Below are 19,257 nucleotides of genomic sequence, written 5' to 3'. Positions count from 1 at the left end.
TTTCTAGTAAGCAGTTAATAGAAAACCCTCAACAATGACAAAAATCAATTATTTTTTTTCAAGTCCTTCCCATTCTTTCAAGATATAATAAAAAACATAATCAGTATTAATGTGCTGTTACTTTCTGCTCTGTTTTTACCTTAGCATTGTTTCATTTCCTCCCATTGGCTGTCAACTTGACAGGATATTTTATTCCTTTTTTGCTTTCACATGCCAGATTTTTTTCCAGATTTTTGCCATTTTCAATAGCACATTTTGTCTAGTTTATTTTTTCCCTTTTAAATTGTTTCTTTGTGTCATGTCTTCAGAGTTTGTGACAGATTGCTAACTTGACACCCAGAAGATTAATCAGAGGCAGATTAGGTAATCAAGACCAGGCCTCTAGCTCCAGCTCTGGTTACTTTTCTAATCTATTACTTACCACCTCATATGCATTGATTTTCTCTTGTGTAAAGCAGGTTAATAATAATACATACCAAGTACATTAATGTTTGCAGACATTTAGGACAGTGCATCATATTTAATTAATCTTAAATTAAGTTTAATTATTTTATCAGCATTACTGTGATTATTATGAATTCATACTTAGAAGCCATGCATAAACACCTCTTTTATAACTGTTAACAAAATTTTATTCTTTGTACTTATTTTTTTTCCTTTGTACTTATTTTTTATAACTTTAGTAAATACGTAGCAGTACCTTAAACTTTTCTTAAATCTCATTCATGATTGTTCATAAAGCTAGGAATGTTTTCCATAGGATTCTGTCTTTCTGTGTAATATTAAAAAGTTTGATTATTTTATTTAATAAATAAGAATAAATAATAAGAGTAAAGTAAAACTATTAATGCTTTAAACTTGTAATTCTCCACCTATTTTAACTTAAAATTTTCCTTGTTTCATCTACTTAATAACTTTTCTTTTTTTTTTCAGATTTTATTTATTTGACAGAGCAAGAGCACAAGCAGGGGGAGTAGCAGGCAGAGGGAGAGGGAGAAACAGTCTCTCCCAGAGCAGGGGAAGCCCAGTGGGGGCCTGGATTCCAGGACCCAGGGGTCAGGATCTGAGCCAAAGGCAGTTGCTTAACCAACTGAGCCACCGAGGCGCCCTGCTTCATAACTTTTCAATGTCACTGGGCCATGCCTGCATTCTTCAAAGATATGTATTGGATTTCTTATGGACTTCATTAACCAGAAAGAACCAAGATGATAAATTGCAACCATAAGTGTTGCTGAACATCACCCAACTGGCCAGAGAGCCATTTTTGAGTCAAACTCATGTCAGATAAATAAAAGCTGTTGTAGATTTTTTTTTGCCATAGTTTTCTCTTTCTTCCATCCTTTTATCCGGCTGCTCAGGAAAGTGGTTAAGAGTCTTAAGTTAGACAAGAGATTAGACACATAATCTTTTAAGACTGTGTCTCAGATGAGCAGCAACTTGGTCAATCATTCATTCACTTATTCATTCATTTGCTCTTCAGAAGGTTTTAGATACTACTATATGTCAATACCTATGCTTATAATGATGGAATAAAAAATGTAAGATGGAGTCTCTGATCTGAAATATCTGTGTGTCAGGAGTCTTCCTAGGCCAGCCCCAGGTTTGATGTTATGCTAGGAGGACTCAGATAACTCAGCATATGGTTGTGCTCATGGCTATGATTTATTAAAGCAAAAAGATACAAACAAAAATCTGCAAAGGGAAAGGACACCTAGGGCAATGTCTGGGGAAAACTAGGTCAAGTTTCCAAGAGTCCTCTCCAGCAGGAGCACATAGGACACAGTGAATTTCTCCAGCAAAAACCTTTGATGATGGATGTAAAATATTATCAACCAGGGAAGTTCATTAGAAACTCAGTGCCTGATGTTTTTACTGGGAGCTGTTCACATAACCACCTTCTGCCTACCATGTACCAGAGTCCAGACTCCCAGAAGGAAGGCAGGTGTTCAGCATAAACCGTATTGTTTGTCCAAACAGTTTAGTTTAGCCATAGTGAGCTACTCTTATCTATTAGAGAATAGCGGGAACCCTCCCTAATTCCAAGTTCCCAGACGCTTAGCCAGGGGCCAACCTCGCAAACAGCATTTTCGAAGGATAGCTATTTCAGGTCTGCTGAGTTAACTCTTTTCTGCAAAATGATACATTCAAGTGGGGATGGGCAGAGAGTGTTTAAAGAGTCAGGTAAAGAGAAGTATTGGATTATAATTAAAAACTTCAACTAGCTCTCCCAAGGGAGTAAGGGAAACTTCCTTTAACAGGAGAATATTTGAGCTGGATCCTTAAGGAACTGTGAGATTTCCCAAAGACAGGGGTGAAAGAGTTTTCCTCCATGCAAACGTGACAATATCCACTGCAAGTAAAGAGATAAAATTGAGAAATTCTACATGATGGGAGCGTAGGGCATGATGGGGGCAGGGGTGCAAAGAGTGGGGAGAGTGGTTGGAGCAACAACGTGGAGTGTTTGTAGGTGGTAAAAGAGCCATTGGAGGTTTTAATTAGAAGAGAGAAGTAAATAACTTTGAAAGGTGTCTCTGGTAGCAGATGGAGAACAGATTGGAGAAGGAAGAGTTTGAAGATAGTAAGATCAGATAGGACGAAAGAGATGACGAGGACTTGCCCTACGGCATGTGTGTCGGGACTAGAGTCCAGGGCTGTGGTTCTCAACCACTGGGGCTCAAATAATCCTGTGAGAAGTTTAAAATAGATTGTGATGTTTAGGGCCTACTGAAACACTTTGCTATCTCTCAACAGAACACTCTGTATGTTTTTTTTTTTTTTTTTCCCCTCTGTAGCTGTCTCACTCTGTGATGCTGTCAGTCAAAACCCCAAACCCACCGTGTAGTCCTTTCATTATTGGATATAACCAAGGATAGTACCATTTGTAGAGAATTTCATCTTCACTTCCACAGTAGATTTAGATGCAAAGCCATATTTAGGAGTCTACCTCAATCAGATAATTTCATCTATTCTCATATGAATCTAGGCAGCGAAATCTCTTAGTAGTGAACACTCCTAATGTTTCTGCAGAGGATTCACAGGGATGGTTTTGTTCACTTGTAAAGTATAGACTAAAATGCTTGTCAAAAGCTATACAGATAGATCCCAATTACATAAGACGCATGTCAATTTATGTGGATTTCTTGGTGGTTTGGCATATATTGTGTGTATGATTTGTCTACAAGACACAAGAAATACTGTTAAAGTTGGTTTCAACATATAACAATGGTTAAACATGTAACTGTTGATTAAATGTAAGCTATTTTAATAAAATCATTCAAATAAGACACAAATATAAACCTGTCCAGCCCAGTACAGGTTTTTTGTTTGTTTGTTTTAAATTATTTTATAGCATATGATGGTTCAAAAGAAACTTGAAAGGTTTGAGGATACTGATGAGTTTCTTGTTTTTACTCTCTGATTAACTAGACATTATTGGGTTTCATAATAATGTTCTATTTGGAATGTAATGAAATACCTTCTTCAGTAATAGTTTATCTGCTATTTTAATTGAATAGAATATCTCAAGAATGTGTTAAGGATAATTTATTTTTAGAAATATATCTTTAAAGAAATATGTCTATAAAGAAATATGTCTTTAAACTTTCTACTATATCCAAACGGGAGTCTTTAGAGATATTTAATATTTCCATGAGCTATGGGATTAACAACTACAGCAAAATACGTTGGAGAAAATTATCTTCGAAAGTTTTCCATTAGTGGTTTAATTAACATACAGTGGACAGAACGCAAACAATCTGTTCAGCCAGACTACTCAAAGATCCCTCCTGTTGCTTTTGTTTTCACTACAGCTGGGAGAGAAAAATTACATTACTTATATCCCTGTAGCTTGCTTCTGAGTAATTCATTTTGGTGGTGATTTAAAGAATAATTTAAAATATTTTTATGAGTTTGAAAGCAAATGAAGAACACAGGAATAATTTACAATGTAGATAACCATGCTGTGGTTTTGCCAATTTTTCTCGGTCTTTATTTCTGTAAAACATTCATTCTTGACTTGTTTTATCTTGTCTAAAAATCATTCTGAAATGGGATCAAAATCTAAGCCAATTTCATACTCCAGTCTTGATGAACCATGGAGTACTGAATTATGAGCATATAGAAATGTTTCCTCTTGTTATTCATAACATAACCAGAGAAAAATAATTAGATCTAAAATAGCAACCAAAAGAAAATTCACAGAAGCCAAGCCCTAAAGCTCACAAATTTTCTTATTAAAAAAACCCTCAGTTCCTTCCTTAGATCCTGTTTACTCTTTGTAAATATGAGAGCCAGCAAGTAATCAAGAGACGGGTTTATAGTGTTGAAGGTAGCAAATTCTAGGAGGAGCAAGCATATCCATAATGGAGACAAACCAATCAACAGCCGTAATTGCTGTTAATGTGACCATGAAGCAAGAGAGAAAAAAAAAATTATAAAACACTGCTAAAAATTAAGTGGGTGGGGGATGGGAATCCCCACCAAAATCCCATAGCTGTCTAGGGGTTACAAGGGTAAGTATGTATGCATGTCTTCTATAGGAGGCCTCCCTGTCTGTGAAATTTACCTTCCCCAGTAATCCTGCTAAAGCCTTAGTTTGAATATTCATGACGAAAACAAGAATTTGACACATTAATCAAACATCCCAAATTTCAACTTAAGTGGTGTTCAAAGATAAACTGAGGCATATTAAAAAAAAAATTCAAGAATTTACGTAAAAAAAATCAGTTTCATTCCAGCAGCACTGAGCTAGAAAGGATCAGGAGGTCTCCAACAACAGGGGCTGGGGGAGAGACTTGCATGGGGAAAAGGCAAAAGAAAGCAAACTGTTTGCTTGGCTTAAGCAGATACCTGATTCAGAGAAGCACAGTTAGCTGTGTGAGACTGGTTATCCTTGGGTCTTGATTTCTCAACCTGCAGGCATTTATAGGTATAGGGTTTGCTTTGTTTGCATACGCTTCTTAGGTATCAGAACCACCTCAATCCAATGGTCTCTTTGTTTAATTAATTTAACAATGGAGAACGTGGGCTTTATCACTCCTGAGTTTTGACGCACCTTTTCATGTGTTCTCTAGGGTAGGGGGAAAATGAGAAAGGGGACTCAAGGAAGTTGAGAAGTTGACTTTCTGTGCAGACATCCCCTCCAATGTTACCTATTCGTCCATCTCTCCCTGCCCTTGGAGGAATCACAGGGCTACTATAACGTTACTGGCCTACAGGCATCGTGGAAAATACCATATTTTGTCTTCTATTACAATTCTCCGGAAGATAATAATAACATTAAGATCAGGCAGTTGATATCCAACAATAGCACCCATTTCAAAGAAACCAAGAGTTGTTTTGAAAATTCTATTTTGAAGATTTTAAGAAAGATTACTTCTTGGAAGTTTTAGGTAGACTTCCTGATTTACATTTTAGAGGAATGACAAACCTCTGCTTGGAGCTGTTCCCTTTGTGTGATTCTTTTTAAAAAACATTTTCAAATCCAGGAGCATTTAATCTATTAACTGCATTATACTGGCTACATTTCCTACCTAGATTGACATTCTAACAAGAATTCTGTATAGATTTCCAGTTGTTCTGATATGATTATTTGTGTTCGGAGAGCCACCCCCCTTAGTGCAGGGCAAATGCACACCTCTAAGCTCAACCTAAGTGTTGGGCGGCAGGTCTTATCTGGTTATTATAAAACTATATTGCTTGCTTTTGTTGTAAGCTGCCTCATATATTTTTTGGTAATGAGGCAGGATATATAAATAAAGCAAATAAAATTGCTTTATGTAGCGTTGCCTAGAATCAAAGGTCTTAGAGCCTGACACATCCTCAGGAAAAGCTGTCTGCTTTCGTAGGTAAGATATTTTCATTCCCACTTAAAATATAGGGCAAACAAAGCACAGAGTTTTTTAAATTATGCTGGGCCCCATATCCTGGAAACCTAAAAAAAAAAAAATGCACCCCAGCTCTTTTGAATCTTTGTACAATATTTCTTCCTTTAATTCTGGCTGGTCCAATCATTCTTGCTCCAAAGAGACTGTCAACAGTTCATTTATCCATTAGTCATTCAACAGGCATTTACTGAGCACCATTCAATGGTCAGTGGGACAACAGTGTTAAAAAAGAAATACTTTCTATAGTGATGGTAACAATACTCATTAGACATAATTATTGAATGTTTACCGTGTGTGTCAGGGTGGAACATGATCAACCCTTTATGTACATGAGATTTTTCAGCCTTACAACAATTTTGGGAATTGTGCATGGTGCTACATTTCTCTGGCTCTTGGTTTCCTCTTTGTGGAACTCTTGGCCATTTCTGTCTTCACGGTTCTTTTAAGCTCTAATATTCTATGAGCCCGGGGAAAAGTGTAGATTACCAACACTATGGTGGTATTTTTCTCTGGACTGTATCTGCCAAGGCATGAAGAAGATAAGTTCATGGTGAAACCAAGGAATATCCTTTCTGTCTGGAAGAATTATTGTCACCTTCCTGATGAAAGGGAAATATTTTAGACCATTTACGAGTGATTAATAGTGGTAGCCTTAACTTAGTTATTAGAGTGCTAAGTAGCTAATACAATGGTATTGTAAGTCACATTAAATACATCTTCCTTTCTTGGAATGTTCTCCTATTGAGGGCAACGTCACAGCTATAATTAAATCACTGCTCTCGTAGCCCTTTTTGAACCTGTATCCTGCCAGTTATAAAGACTGTCAATTCATATCTTTGGGCAATAGTTGCATAGAAGAAGGCTGTTCCTCTTGGTCAGAAACTGAATTTCCCATACTTGTGATATACCTTCCCCTACTGACCTAGTGAAATGAAAGACTAGGAGTAATGATTAAATCTTATTTTCCCTCCTGTAGTAGTAGGATGAGCTGGGTCAGTGAGGCCAGTCCCTGCTGATGGCTTTAAAATACCTTTGTGATTTGGTCTCTTTGCTTTCCCATCCATTTCTCTAAGTGCCTATCACTGTCATCCTTTACCACCCTGACAAGAGCCCAAGGTGAGAAAGGCACAAATGAACAAGAGCCTTCGCGATGCCTCCTGAGGGTGTTACTTACTAAATGAGGTAGGCAATGAACCAAATCTGACTGGCGAGCTGCAAGGCAGGTTAACACATTTACACAAAGATCGTTCCATATATTATTTAACCCATTCGAATACATGGTTCCTTCTTTCCTCCCTAGGAGAATTTGTGTGAAAGGAATGTAAGCTCACAAGTTAATAATGTCTGGCTTTTATTTTTTTCAAATGTGCTAACAGTCACTAGGTTTCATTCTTTTGTTGGGACTGTAGCTTATTTTCTCAGAACAACTAGAGAATGTTTATGAAGTGTGTGTGGGGAGAGAATAAAAATGCATTGCTTTAGGGCTGCACATCTGTTTTAGGGACTCTGCTGGATCTGGCCATTAACCATTGTCATGACTTATGGCGTGTTTTAAAATTGCGTTCTACTCAGAGATGTTCATACCGACTCAAAATATTACAATTAAACAGATTTCCCTGCTAGGAGTTAGTTTCCTGTCTTCGTGACGGGCAAAATTATTTTTCTGCTCTATTAGCTAGTGTGTGTATGACTCATAAAAATTGGTAACTCATTATTTTATTTCTTGTTCGAACAGACTGGCACTATCAAGTTGCTCGGGTCTTCCCGCAAACAGAAGAGGAAGTGGAAGTGGACACACATGCCTTCAGCCACCGGTGGAAAAGGAGCTTGGAAGCTCTCAAGGCAGTAGACTCCAACCGAGCAAGCATGGGCCAGGACTCCCCAGAGCCCAGAGGCTTCACAGACCTGCTGCTGGATGATGGGCAGGACAATACCACCCAGATTGAGGTAGGGAAATCATCTGGGTAACTGAAATGGATTCACCAGTGTACAGGCTCCACCTTCAGTTCAGTCGAGAGCTTTTGGATTTTTTTGTAAGGATTAATTTAACTCATTAATAAATAATTAGTCCATATTCAGTAATTCAGTAAACAATAATTATACCTATATGAAATAACTAAATACATAATAGCTAAGCCGTTGAATCACCCATGAGTAGATTTACTCACAAAACACACAAACATTGGTTTGCTGTGGGGACGACCAAGAGGAGACACAAAAGAGGAACACGATGCAGCACCTGCCTGCAAGGCAGTCGCTATGTACCAGATCAGCGCAGTACGTGATATGTACAAGGATATATTCAAGCTAGATCACATCATGGAGGAAGGAGAGATCACCTGCTGGACTGAGGTGTGGGCCATTCAAAGAGGCTCAGCCTGGGAGCGGACATTTAGGCAGGGGCTTGGCAGGTTGAGGGGAGTTTGACAGGCTGGTTTCCTGTCAGGGGTGAAGAAAGACGATTCCGGGCAGAGGGAATCGCATCTGCGATGGCAGAGTCTTAGAATGCTGGGGCACACTGGAGAGTCTCATAGGGTGACCGATGGTCCCAGCTGAACTGGGGCTGAATGGTTTCCTCGGGTTTCAATTCTAGAAACAAGGCAGTTCTGGGCAAACAGGAATGGTCATTCACTCCGTGACTGTGAGCAGTTCTTTATTATGGTTGGAGCTGTGAAGTGGGAGGAAGAGATTTGGAGATGGGTTTGATGAGGATGGAAGTTCACTGAGGACACATTCTGGGCAGACTGCAAGGTTGCCCAGAGGCCTCAAGGGTGGTATTACGTGGCTTAAATTCTCATAGTCCTTAGCATTGCAAATCATAAAATATGATCCTATTAGTCCACTAGATCTAATAAAAACAAACAGATCAATCTTATGGAAATAAGCAAAAAAACACGCAAATGAGATGGAGGCCATTTATTCAGTTTGCTCTAGCAAGAGTCAACTTCCATCACGTCCTTCTGGCAGAGACTCAAAAGCAGGCAAGGGAGTGGGAAAATTTCTTACTTAAAAAAAGAGAAGGATGGGGCATCTGGATGGCTCAGTTAAGCATCCAACTCTTGGTTTCAGCTCAGGTCATGATCTCAGGGTCCTGAGATCAAGCCCCTGTTTACAGCTCTGCTCTCAGAAGGGAGTCTGCTTGAAGATTCTGTTCCTCTGCCCTCCCCCCACTGTGTGCATGAGAACATGCATGCGCGCTCTCTCTCTCACTCTCTCTCTCTCTCTCAATAAATATGTCTTTAAAAAAGAAGTCTTCAGGTATGCGCTCATTGGAAGTTGTTGGCGTAGAGCTGGAGATGGGCCAATTAGAAGCAGAGCATCTCTTGTGATCGATTTGGGGAGCATATATACTAAGTTGGACCTAGGGAAGAAAAATAGGAAAGCTGTCAGTTGTTCATCAGTTCCTGCCCATTCAGGGCTGATTGCTAACAAGCTTACATTCTGGCTTACTGGACTGGTTGCTGTAGAGGTCGGAGGTCAGAGTTCTATGGTTATCCGTGGTCTGGCCATTGTCTGTTTGAATATTGTCTCTTGAATATTGTCTTCTGAATATTCTCTCTTGAGCTGAATATTTTCTCCCAGGTAGCAGGTTTATACGTTTTCAGAACCAGACAAGATTCTTTTTACTGCCGTGAAATACTCATTATTTAGGAAAAGAACTCAACTTCATGAAACAGACACTACATTGTTCTCCAAATAGTATCAGGGCATCATTTTGTTCCTGCAGAGTGAGAGGAATCTTCAGAAGATGTGAAGCACAAGTCATTGGGATTCTGTGTATGCAAGAGGCCCAGCAATTATCAAAACCCCTCTCCATCCCCTTAGCTGGTATGGGACTCATGCTCCCTGGCTGCCCCAGCCAGGCCCCTTAACAGGACACAGAGGAGGTGCCAGGAGCAGAAGTCATATAATATCTGTAAGAGGCTATTCTGACTCCTGCAGAGTGCCTGCTGTTTTGGCAACAGTGTTGTTATAGCAACTCGGAGAGGGTAACATAATTCTTCCCTGAGCACTCTTTAGCTGGGGTGCCACATAAAGAAAGGAGAGCAGAACAGAATCAGAGGTGTTTACTCTTCTGCCCAGAACTGGTAGCTTACTGAGATTGAAAGGGGAGAACACACATTCCTCGAACTCTGTGATCTCTATACAGGATGCTGAATTTTCTGAATCGTTCGTAAAATAGAAAATCCCTTTGCTCGGGGATGTATGAACACTCCTCCTAACACTCCAATCCCAGTTGTTGTTATGCTATGATGTTGTTATTCAGCCAGTTTTTCTCTTTTCTTACCTTAAACAGAGGAGATCCCATAATGTCAGGGATTTTGAGTCCATAAAACAAAGGAAGAAGGATGGTGCTGGTGCAGGGAGCTGTGTGTGGGTGACTGCTTGGTGCTGAGATGTGCCAGGGGCATTATGGAGATTATCTTATCTAGTCCTGGTATCAGCCAACTGAGACTTGCATCTCCAGGTTCGTTGGGTAATCTCAGTGACTTTTACATGAGGGCAATTTCAGATTTAGGGTTAGTATTTTCCCTAAACTTCTCCATTAATGAATAAAGAGGCTGGTATTTAAACCCAGGCCCACCCAGCTCCCAAGATTTATTCTTTCTATTTGACTTTGCTTCCTCTAAGAGAAGGAAAAAGTAAATGGTATGTTGACTAGGTAATGATTTTGGATAGTGGCAGCACCCCAATATCAATGTGAGAGTGACTTCAGAGTTTCATTCTGGGGGGAAGGAGACCTCTCTTGAAGCTGGATTTCATAACAAGAAGGCTGCTTTTATTTGAGGAGTTTATTTATCCCGATGGGGTTCTGGGGATTGATGGAGATTATTGGGGACTAAAGTCCCATAAGTCACTCCTTGGCACTACTTCTAGTTCTGGAAACAAAAGCCTACATCTGAAACTTCTCTGCAAAGTTTATTTATCCTGGCCCTTAAAATGGCATTTTTGAACATTATTGTGTCTCTTTTAGGGAAAATATTTTGCCTGATGGAGTTAAACAGAAATAAGGAAGAAAGGAACCAAATGGTGATAGAGTGGCTACTCTGTGCCGTCATTGGGACAAAGTCTTTCTTATCTCTTGGGAATAAGCATTTTGGTTTATATCGCTTAATACAAGCAATGAGCATGAAAGACAATGTGTGCTTTTTCCCTTAGATGCTTCCAGAGTTGATGTCAAGAATGGGAATTATTTTGTCCCAGAGCCCTGACTATAGTAGTGGCTGTGAAAATAATCTGTATCCCAGTGAGACTTCAACCCCCCAGAATGGCATTCCTGTGCATATGCTCCCCTGCTTGGGCCATTGTCTAGACTTTCTACCCCACTTTCACCAAAGACAAAAACAAAAGACAATAGCATATTTACTATTCTGGCACAAATTCATTCAGACATAAACAAAGGCTGTTATTCTCTTAACTTGGTGACAGTATTTTTTCTGGCTCTGCCCAAGAACAGATAATAGAGGGACTGGAAAACTGGAAAATTCTTCCAGTCAGAGTTTCTTGTTGTTGTCATTGCTTTCTTTTTTCTTTTTTCTTTTCTTTTCCTTTTTCTTTTCTTTTTTCTTAAATTCCTTCCTCCCTCCCTCCCTTTCTTCCTTCCTTTCTTTTAATATTCTTCCCCTGAAGATATAAAGATGTTTTGAAACCATTTGTATTTCCTGATGAATAAGTAGAGACTCAACAGTTAGCAAATGCCTCTGCTGATCTGAATGTTGACCTAGGCCTGCCTTTTCTTCTTGTACTTTCTCTGTTCATGTGGACACATGACGGTGCCTTCTTCTGACGGGTGGGGATTAAGAGCAGTCACTGGTGTGCTGCTTTTTGTCATTCCTTTGGGAACATAAGGGCTCCCAAGACTTTCAGGTAAGGCTGAATCACTGTGTTAGAGCAGCCTTCTGTGGATCCTACGGCCCCAGGGACCCGAGTGTGGACAAGTAGCCCGTGTATCTTCACCTTGTTGGTGGTTGCTCCTCTCTTGGCTGGCACAGAGCTCTTGCAGCCTCGGTGGCACCTTTTGGAATGGGAGGGCCTGAGCAGTGTTTGGTGAGAATTATTGATGCTCATGAAGGTCAGTTTCATCAGCCAACTCCCATCACCATGTTCGTAACTTACAGTTCTTCACTTTACAGAAATTTGTCACAAGTTCCTTTCTCACACACTGAACCAAACCTGGAGTTTCTGTTGCTTATTCCATACAGTATTTTGAGCTTCGTCTTCCCCATCTTAGGACAATGAAAGCGTTTCTAGGAACAATTGTCAACTGTGTTTTTTTTTTTTTTTTTTTTTTTTTGCCTTGATTCAAAAGCACCTGGATGGCTTGAAGAAGGAAATCTTTCAAAATAAAATAGGGTTTATGGATCATGTCAGTGTAGCTCCATGATCCAAAGTGACCCAGAAATTTTGAGCGAACCCGGTGCCTCTCAGCGGTTGCACGTGTGGCCAGCCCACAGGCCACCCTTTGAGTTGCAAAGAATTAGAACACAAAGCAGATTTTGCTATTGATTTTGAAGATAGAAGTGTCCTGAAAAATCTTAGGTTAAATTGAGTTGCCTGTCAACAACCTGTCTGTGGATTTCTTGTCTTGGTACCAAATTAAAAATTGCAGCCGTATACAGCAATTGTATCATCTATGTTCACATTAAAGCTCTTATCTGAGGAAGGTGTAATTGAGAATGGTCAGAAGACCATTGTCATGGTCAAAGACCTGACAATAATAAAAATGAATATAAATATGGGGTAGTAAAAGATCACCCCATTTCACAGAAATAGAGAAGGAAAATTCGCAAAATACTGCCATGCCTATTCTTTCCTTGGGCCACTGTTCTGCTTAGTGAAGTCACAGAAGATAATACTTAAATATGAGAGGAATATGACTGTGCAACTTTGTGACATTTTCCAAAAGAAAGAAAAGTATCACCTGATACTGAATAACTCTGCTACTATATTTATTATGAATGTGAAAAGCTGGTGTAAATTTTTTTTTTTTTAATGAGGCATTTCCATTTTAGGAGATCTTAAACTCTCAGAGGCTTCAGTATGTGGTTGCAGAATCAGAAAGCCGTGTGAAGGGAGTGCTCAGATTAATCCTGGAGAAGCACACTTACTCGACTCAATAGTGAATTGAAATTTCCCAAATGCAATGTAGGTGTCAGATTTGGTCCCACAGAAGATGAGAAAGCAAGCATTGTGAGGGTGTGTGATTGGAAAGGAGGAGAAGTACTGCATAAGTTAATCAGCACCTAGAAGAAGACCCTTATTCTGTAGAGAGCCGGGATTAACAAAGAGACAAGGCATCATCTAAAGCAAGTGAGGAAGAGAACATTAGAAGGTAGCCAAGCATCCGGGTATTTCTAGACAGAGAGTTTTAGACAGATAGGCAGGACCAAGGCTTTAAACTCCCTTTTAGGTGATGTGTCCTGATCTCTTCAGGCTCCTATAGCAAAACTACCAGAGACTGGGGGGCTTACATGACATACAGTTATTTCTCACAGTTCTGCAATCTGGGAAGTCCAAAATAAGCTGCTGGCAGGTTTGATTTTGTTGTTTGAGGAGAGCCCACTTCCTGGTTCATGGAGGACTGTCTTTCTGCTGTGTCCTCACATGGCTGAAGGGAATAGAAAGCTCTCTGGGGTCTCTTTTATAAGGGCACTGATCCCATTCAGGAGGATGCCACCTTCGTGATCTAATCATGTCCCAAGGGCCCCACCTCCACATGCCATCACATTGAGGACTAGGTGTCAACTTATGAATCTGGGGTCAGGGGGGACACAAGTGTTAACACCGTGCTAAGAAATTGGAATTGATCAATAAGGTACATGGAAGCTACTGAAAGTTTTAAATAGGGAAAGGCAGGATTGCACTGATGCTCCTAAAATGCTGTTGGGTGCGGAGGGGCGGCTGAGTGGGACTTGCATCCAAAAGCCCAAATCTGAGGGATGGAGAGATGAATTAAATTTAGATGAGAACTGTTGTCAGGTAAAATGAGATGGTTGTTAGAGGAAAGTTATGGATGAACATAAGAATTTCAGAAATACTCTGATTTTGACTCACTAACTTACACCAGCCACCATGACTGAATCTTGCCCCCCCATTCTGGTGCTTGCTTGATGCCAAGAGTCCCTCGTGGATCCCTATCATCTCCTTCCCTGGCAGGGTGACCTGTTACACACTTGACACCTTCCATCTCATATGGGTTGGGAACTGGCCTGATGTTTTCAACTCCATATTGCCAAAGGTTGTATGTACACTGACAACAAGGTCTATTTTTATGCCTTCTGTTTGGGTAATTGGCAAAAATACCTAGTTTTAAACTTCTGATCGAATCCCATTTGGTTTCTTCTGGAATATTGATGAGGACTTTTAGTCTTCAGAGAAGAAAATGCACTGAAAATAGTAAGTCAGGCAGAACTTACCTGCAATTATTGCTCATCCTCTAAAAAGGTAATGAGGATTAAAATAGAGTATCATATATCTTGCTCAATTATAGATTATTCTTAGCTTGACATGTCAGCTCTCTATTGAAACAAAAATGAAAAAATATCCATAACCATCCTTCAAAGAGTTCCGTAAAAAATAACAGAATTATCTCTATGATGCTTCACTGTTAGCTAATTGAGTTTACTTGCAGTGACAGCATGAAAATAGTTTTTGAAGTGATACATACAGGTTCTAAAATTATTAAGTGTGTTAGTCATATAATTTATTTCAGAATGAGAATTATGTTTTAGAGTGAATAATATTCCTGTGTTCTTCATGTACAAAGACAACACCACATTTAACCTCCCTCTACCAGACCCCTTAGATTAATTGTAAAAATATTGCACAGAGTTTTCCTACCTCGATTTCCTACCTATTCATGAGGACCCAGCTATTATTTTCTGCCTTTCTTTGTATTAACTAGGGCAGCGAGAGAAAACCCCTAACAGAGGGAACACGAGGTAACTGTTAATCAACTGAATTCTTATTGTATTATCTTGCAATCCTTTTTCCTTTTTGTCCAGACCAACTTCCAATGGGACATTCAAAATACACTTTTATGAAAATTATTATTTCCAATATCAAAAATTATAGTACTGCTTAATGCCATAGGTCTAGATCTTTATCTAGATTGATTTTTTTAAAAATTTTACTGAAAAAACAGATTAATTATTTTGGTAGTCCAGAATGTGTACAGTTTTTAATATGTTGAGCAAAGGTTTTAGGGTGAAGGCCCAAGTGTCCACTAAGTATGGGCCTGAAGTCAGGAGCGAAAAAGACAGCAGATGCTTGAGTCCCCTATTCTCTGGGAAGTCCATGAAGAAGGGTCCCACTGAGGGACAGTGCTCCAGGCAGGGCTGTGTGCCATTTGGTTTTCCCCTTTATTTGGAGAAGCATGGGACTGGCATTGCACAAGGGAAATAAATACTCAAGGATTGGGATGCCTGAGTGGCTTAGTCAGTAAAGTGTCTGCCTTCAGCTCAGGTCATGATCCCTAGGTTCTGAGATCAATCCCTGCATAGAGCTCCCTGCCCAGTGGGGAGCCTGCTTCTCCCTCTCCCTTTGCCCTTCCCCCCACTTGTGCTCTCTCCTGTTCTATCTTTATCTCTATCGAATAAATAAATAAGATCTTTAAAATATATATATATTCAAGTGTCAGGCACAAGCCATCAGGCTTACCTGCCAGTCCTTTAGGAAGGACCAGCACCTGGACTGGGCGTACCAGGTGTCACAGAAAGCTGGGTTCAGATTGAGTACATTTCATTGTGTGATGCATAACCTGTCTCCTTAGATAGGTAGCTTCTGGGCAATAGAGAGGCAGATTCTGGGGTCATTCACTGGACACCCCCATTCTATATTAATTGATTACACTTTAAGGACTCATTTTTTCTGTGATTTTTTTTTCAGAATTAGAAACAGAATAAGAAACTGATTATAGCTCAAAGACTAAATAGGTTTGGGTTGGCACAGGCGTGTCAATAGCATGATTTTTATTACTACATCTGGAGGCGTATCGGGGCCACTGCTTATTATGCCCATGAAGATTTGGAGCGTAATGCATCTGCCAGCCTCTATGATGAAACGAACTTAATTTTTAGAGATACTAATACCAGTTGAGTACACCAAATCACACCAAGTGTTCACCGCTTATTTTATCTAACAAATCAATGTGCACTCTGTCATGTAGCACCAGTGCACTGGAAAAATAAAGACTACAGGCCTCTGATAAACAGTGATGGTCTGTAATTTTACGTGACCCCCCATAAGTTTCTTTGGACCTTTTCAAAGATACCTCATGGGTCTTTGCCAGATATTATGACTTCGATGGAAACACCACAAGTCTTTACATTACAGATGAGTTGGCCTTTACAAATACAGGAGACACCTAAAATTTTCTGACTATTTAAACTGAAGGTATGAAAAATCGCATTTTTATTTTTAAGCAATGATGTATATTTTTACTAAGTGTTCAGGGGACTTTTCCTTCACCTTGTATTTCTGAAGCAGTTTTAAGGCAGAGAAGGGCCTCTTTGTAAGAAAGCATGCGTATATATATTTATATTCTTCGCTTTTGCCTCTGTCGTAAAGAAATTTGCTAATGTGGCACTCTCTCGAGGAAGGCATCAACTATATGAAGGTCCTTTTAAGAAAGGGTAGTTAACATTCAGAATGAAAAGAGTAAATACCTTAATTTTCTTCTTGAAAGGAAGAAAACCTTTCTGTTCATGCCCCAGCGACGCAGAGGTATCTGAAGCTGTCTAGAAACAAGAGAGGGATTGAACTCTGCAGCCCTTGGGGACAGTTGTTTTGAGCTACTTTCTATACGGCATTTCAGGCCTGAGCTCTTAAACTGAAATAATAGCTTGGAATCCAGGGCACCGAATTGAATGAATGGATTAAACACTACTGAAATTATTTCTCTTCTATGAATAATTTCTAGCCTTTTTTTTTTATAAGTGTCATATGTTTACCCAATCTCCAGCTCAAAGAGCAAAGCTACAGAAAACACTAACGTTCACCTTTTAGACAGCGCCTCTATCATCTATCATCTGTCTTATTTTGGATTCACAGTACTGATCCCACTTGTGACCAAAGGCATTTGAAAGGAAGTCTCACAAAGCAAAATTCTATCTGTTTAACTTAAAAATTTCACTTAGTCACAGTACCTTTTAAGGGGGTCTTTTAGGTACTTCTAAAACTAAAAGCATTTTATCCGGTGATGGGATTTTCTGCCTTAAAAAAACAATGCTAGTAAGGCTTCTTACTAACCTTTTAGGGTTTCGTGAATTCTAGCCTGGGACATTTTATAATTTTCAAAGTTAAAGGCAATGACTTGTGATTGTCAGATTTTTTTATTCTCTAAGAAAATTTTAAGTTGTAATAGTCTCCAATTATCTGAGGTTAGACTTTGCACAGTGAATGCGTTCTTTTACTTGTTCTGTCATTTAAAAGTAGTATAGAGTAAAAGATCATTTAAAATTTCATGTTCTGGAAATGTTTACATAGAAACACTATCAAACCTTCCCAAAGAACTTAAAAAGACAGTGAATTCAATTCATTATAAATAGTACTATATAGTGATCTATTATCTTAAAAATCAAGTGTAAACAATTATTCTCCTTCTTAAATACCAGTTGAACAAAGAACTACTTATCCTCTTTCTCTGCCCAGTGAGAAATCAGATGTCAGGATTTTATAAGTGAACGGAATTAATCTGTACTAGAATAAAAAAATGTCATATTCAAATTGGAAAAACGAAATCTAAAGAATAAAGGAAACGACCTTATGAATAAATATAGAAATATATGCCAGATCAAAATAATAATTATCATTAGAAATTTTCCTCACATTACAAATTGGGCCTGGTGGTAGTAAAATTGTCTCTCAAGGTAAACAAAAGATTTAGGCTAATCTTTGTGTATATACTGTTCCTCAGAAACCTGTGGAAAGTGGTATTTTTGCTAGAGATCTGCAGAAATAATCACTGTATTCAAAGCCTCCCCCCGTCCCTCCTGCCGACAGCCCATCCAACATGAGTCTGTTTACAGACCAGAAGGAAGCTACAGTTCATTCACTCATTGGTCCACACAGAACTGAAATGGAAATCAAGATCACTTTCGCCATGATGGTCAAAATGTTACTTTGCCTCACTGAAGAGGTTTTCTTGGTCTGAGCAGATTTAGCATGTATTTGACATGCTTTGTTCAGGCATTTTTGTTGCTGAACGATTGTAATGGCCACTTGAAGGATTTGGTTTTTTCTAATTTTGCTTTGTAAAGGTATATTTCTTAACTTTGTTACTTAAAAAAAAGAATATGATATATTCTGCATACAACCAAAGTCATTTACATGAAAGAACAAAAGAAAAAATCATGCATTTTTATGTCCTTAAGAAAAACGTTTAACCGTCTTCAAAGGGAATGATTTTTTTAAGTTGGTTAGCACTTGTGAATGCAAATTAGAATAAATGGTAAATGACTGTGGGACTGTCCTTCCTGATTTCCTATTGACTTTTTAAATGTTGGCAATAAAGAATCCAGAAAGAGGAAATGATTTCCTGCTTTGAAACAGTCCCTGAAACAAAGCAAAGAGCAAATTGACAGCATAGAAGCAGAATCTGGGACAAACATTAATTTTCTTGCTTTATTCCTTTTTATTCTAGCACTGCTTTCTACCTCATGATCTTCTATCTGCTCAGTAGCTGCTACACCAATGTGCCATTGTCTGTCTTTGGTCTGCAGTTGCAAAATTAAAATGGAAGAATTTGGCATTGTAGGTAGTTAGTTTAAAAAACCCGTATATGTAGGCCAGGCTGATATATCCTAGAGACTTTTTTCTTCAAAGCCTGTAAATATTAATTTTGATAATTTGTAAATGTATGTGTGTGTTATCTATGGATGTTTGTGTGTGCATGTATTGTGTGTATGTACAAGTACACATATGTGTGTGTTCATCAGTCCTAATCATGGTTAATAAAACTTCCCTCTGTAGGAGAAAATTAACAGTGGCTTGAACAGCGCCCTTCTGTCTGACTTTTAGTTTGTACTTGAATTCAGTGTCTTATTTTCCTAAGCAATACAACCAGCACATTTTTTTCCCATGGGGACATTAAAAATTAAACAGCTACCTAGAGGACCGGCCAACTCTCCCTTTTGCTTCAGTGAATGCTTTAAATATGTTCTTTAGATTATGATGCTGGAAGATGAAGAGAGGACAAGGAATCAAATCATAATGAGTTTTTCTAAATAATGGGGGTCAGACATTATGAAAACTGGAAAGGACACAGGATGTTGGGCTTCAGATAATGGAGCAGCTCTGATGGGGCCTGCCAGTTCTCTCCCTTCATGGACCCTGTTCAGTACCTGGACCCTGTGAGGCCTGTTTCCTGGTT

At 39.0% G+C, this 19,257-nt stretch overlaps 1 protein-coding gene across 2 annotated transcripts in view; it reads left to right on the top strand.

The window, feature by feature from the left end:
• PLXDC2 (plexin domain containing 2) overlaps window positions 1–19,257 on the top strand; it is a 467,666-nt gene that overhangs the window by 173,152 nt on the left and 275,257 nt on the right. For both annotated transcript variants that reach the window (XM_032880865.1, XM_032880866.1), the window contains exon 2: window positions 7,621–7,832. In XM_032880865.1, coding sequence (XP_032736756.1) covers window positions 7,621–7,832 — 212 coding nt within the window. The remainder of the gene's footprint in view (window positions 1–7,620; window positions 7,833–19,257) is intronic.

The sequence above is a fragment of the Lontra canadensis genome, unplaced genomic scaffold, assembly GCF_010015895.1.
Source record: "Lontra canadensis isolate GAN:19392208 unplaced genomic scaffold, GSC_riverotter_1.0 scaffold72, whole genome shotgun sequence".
NCBI lineage: Eukaryota > Metazoa > Chordata > Mammalia > Carnivora > Mustelidae > Lontra > Lontra canadensis.
This window is presented reverse-complemented; position numbering and strand designations above follow the sequence as displayed.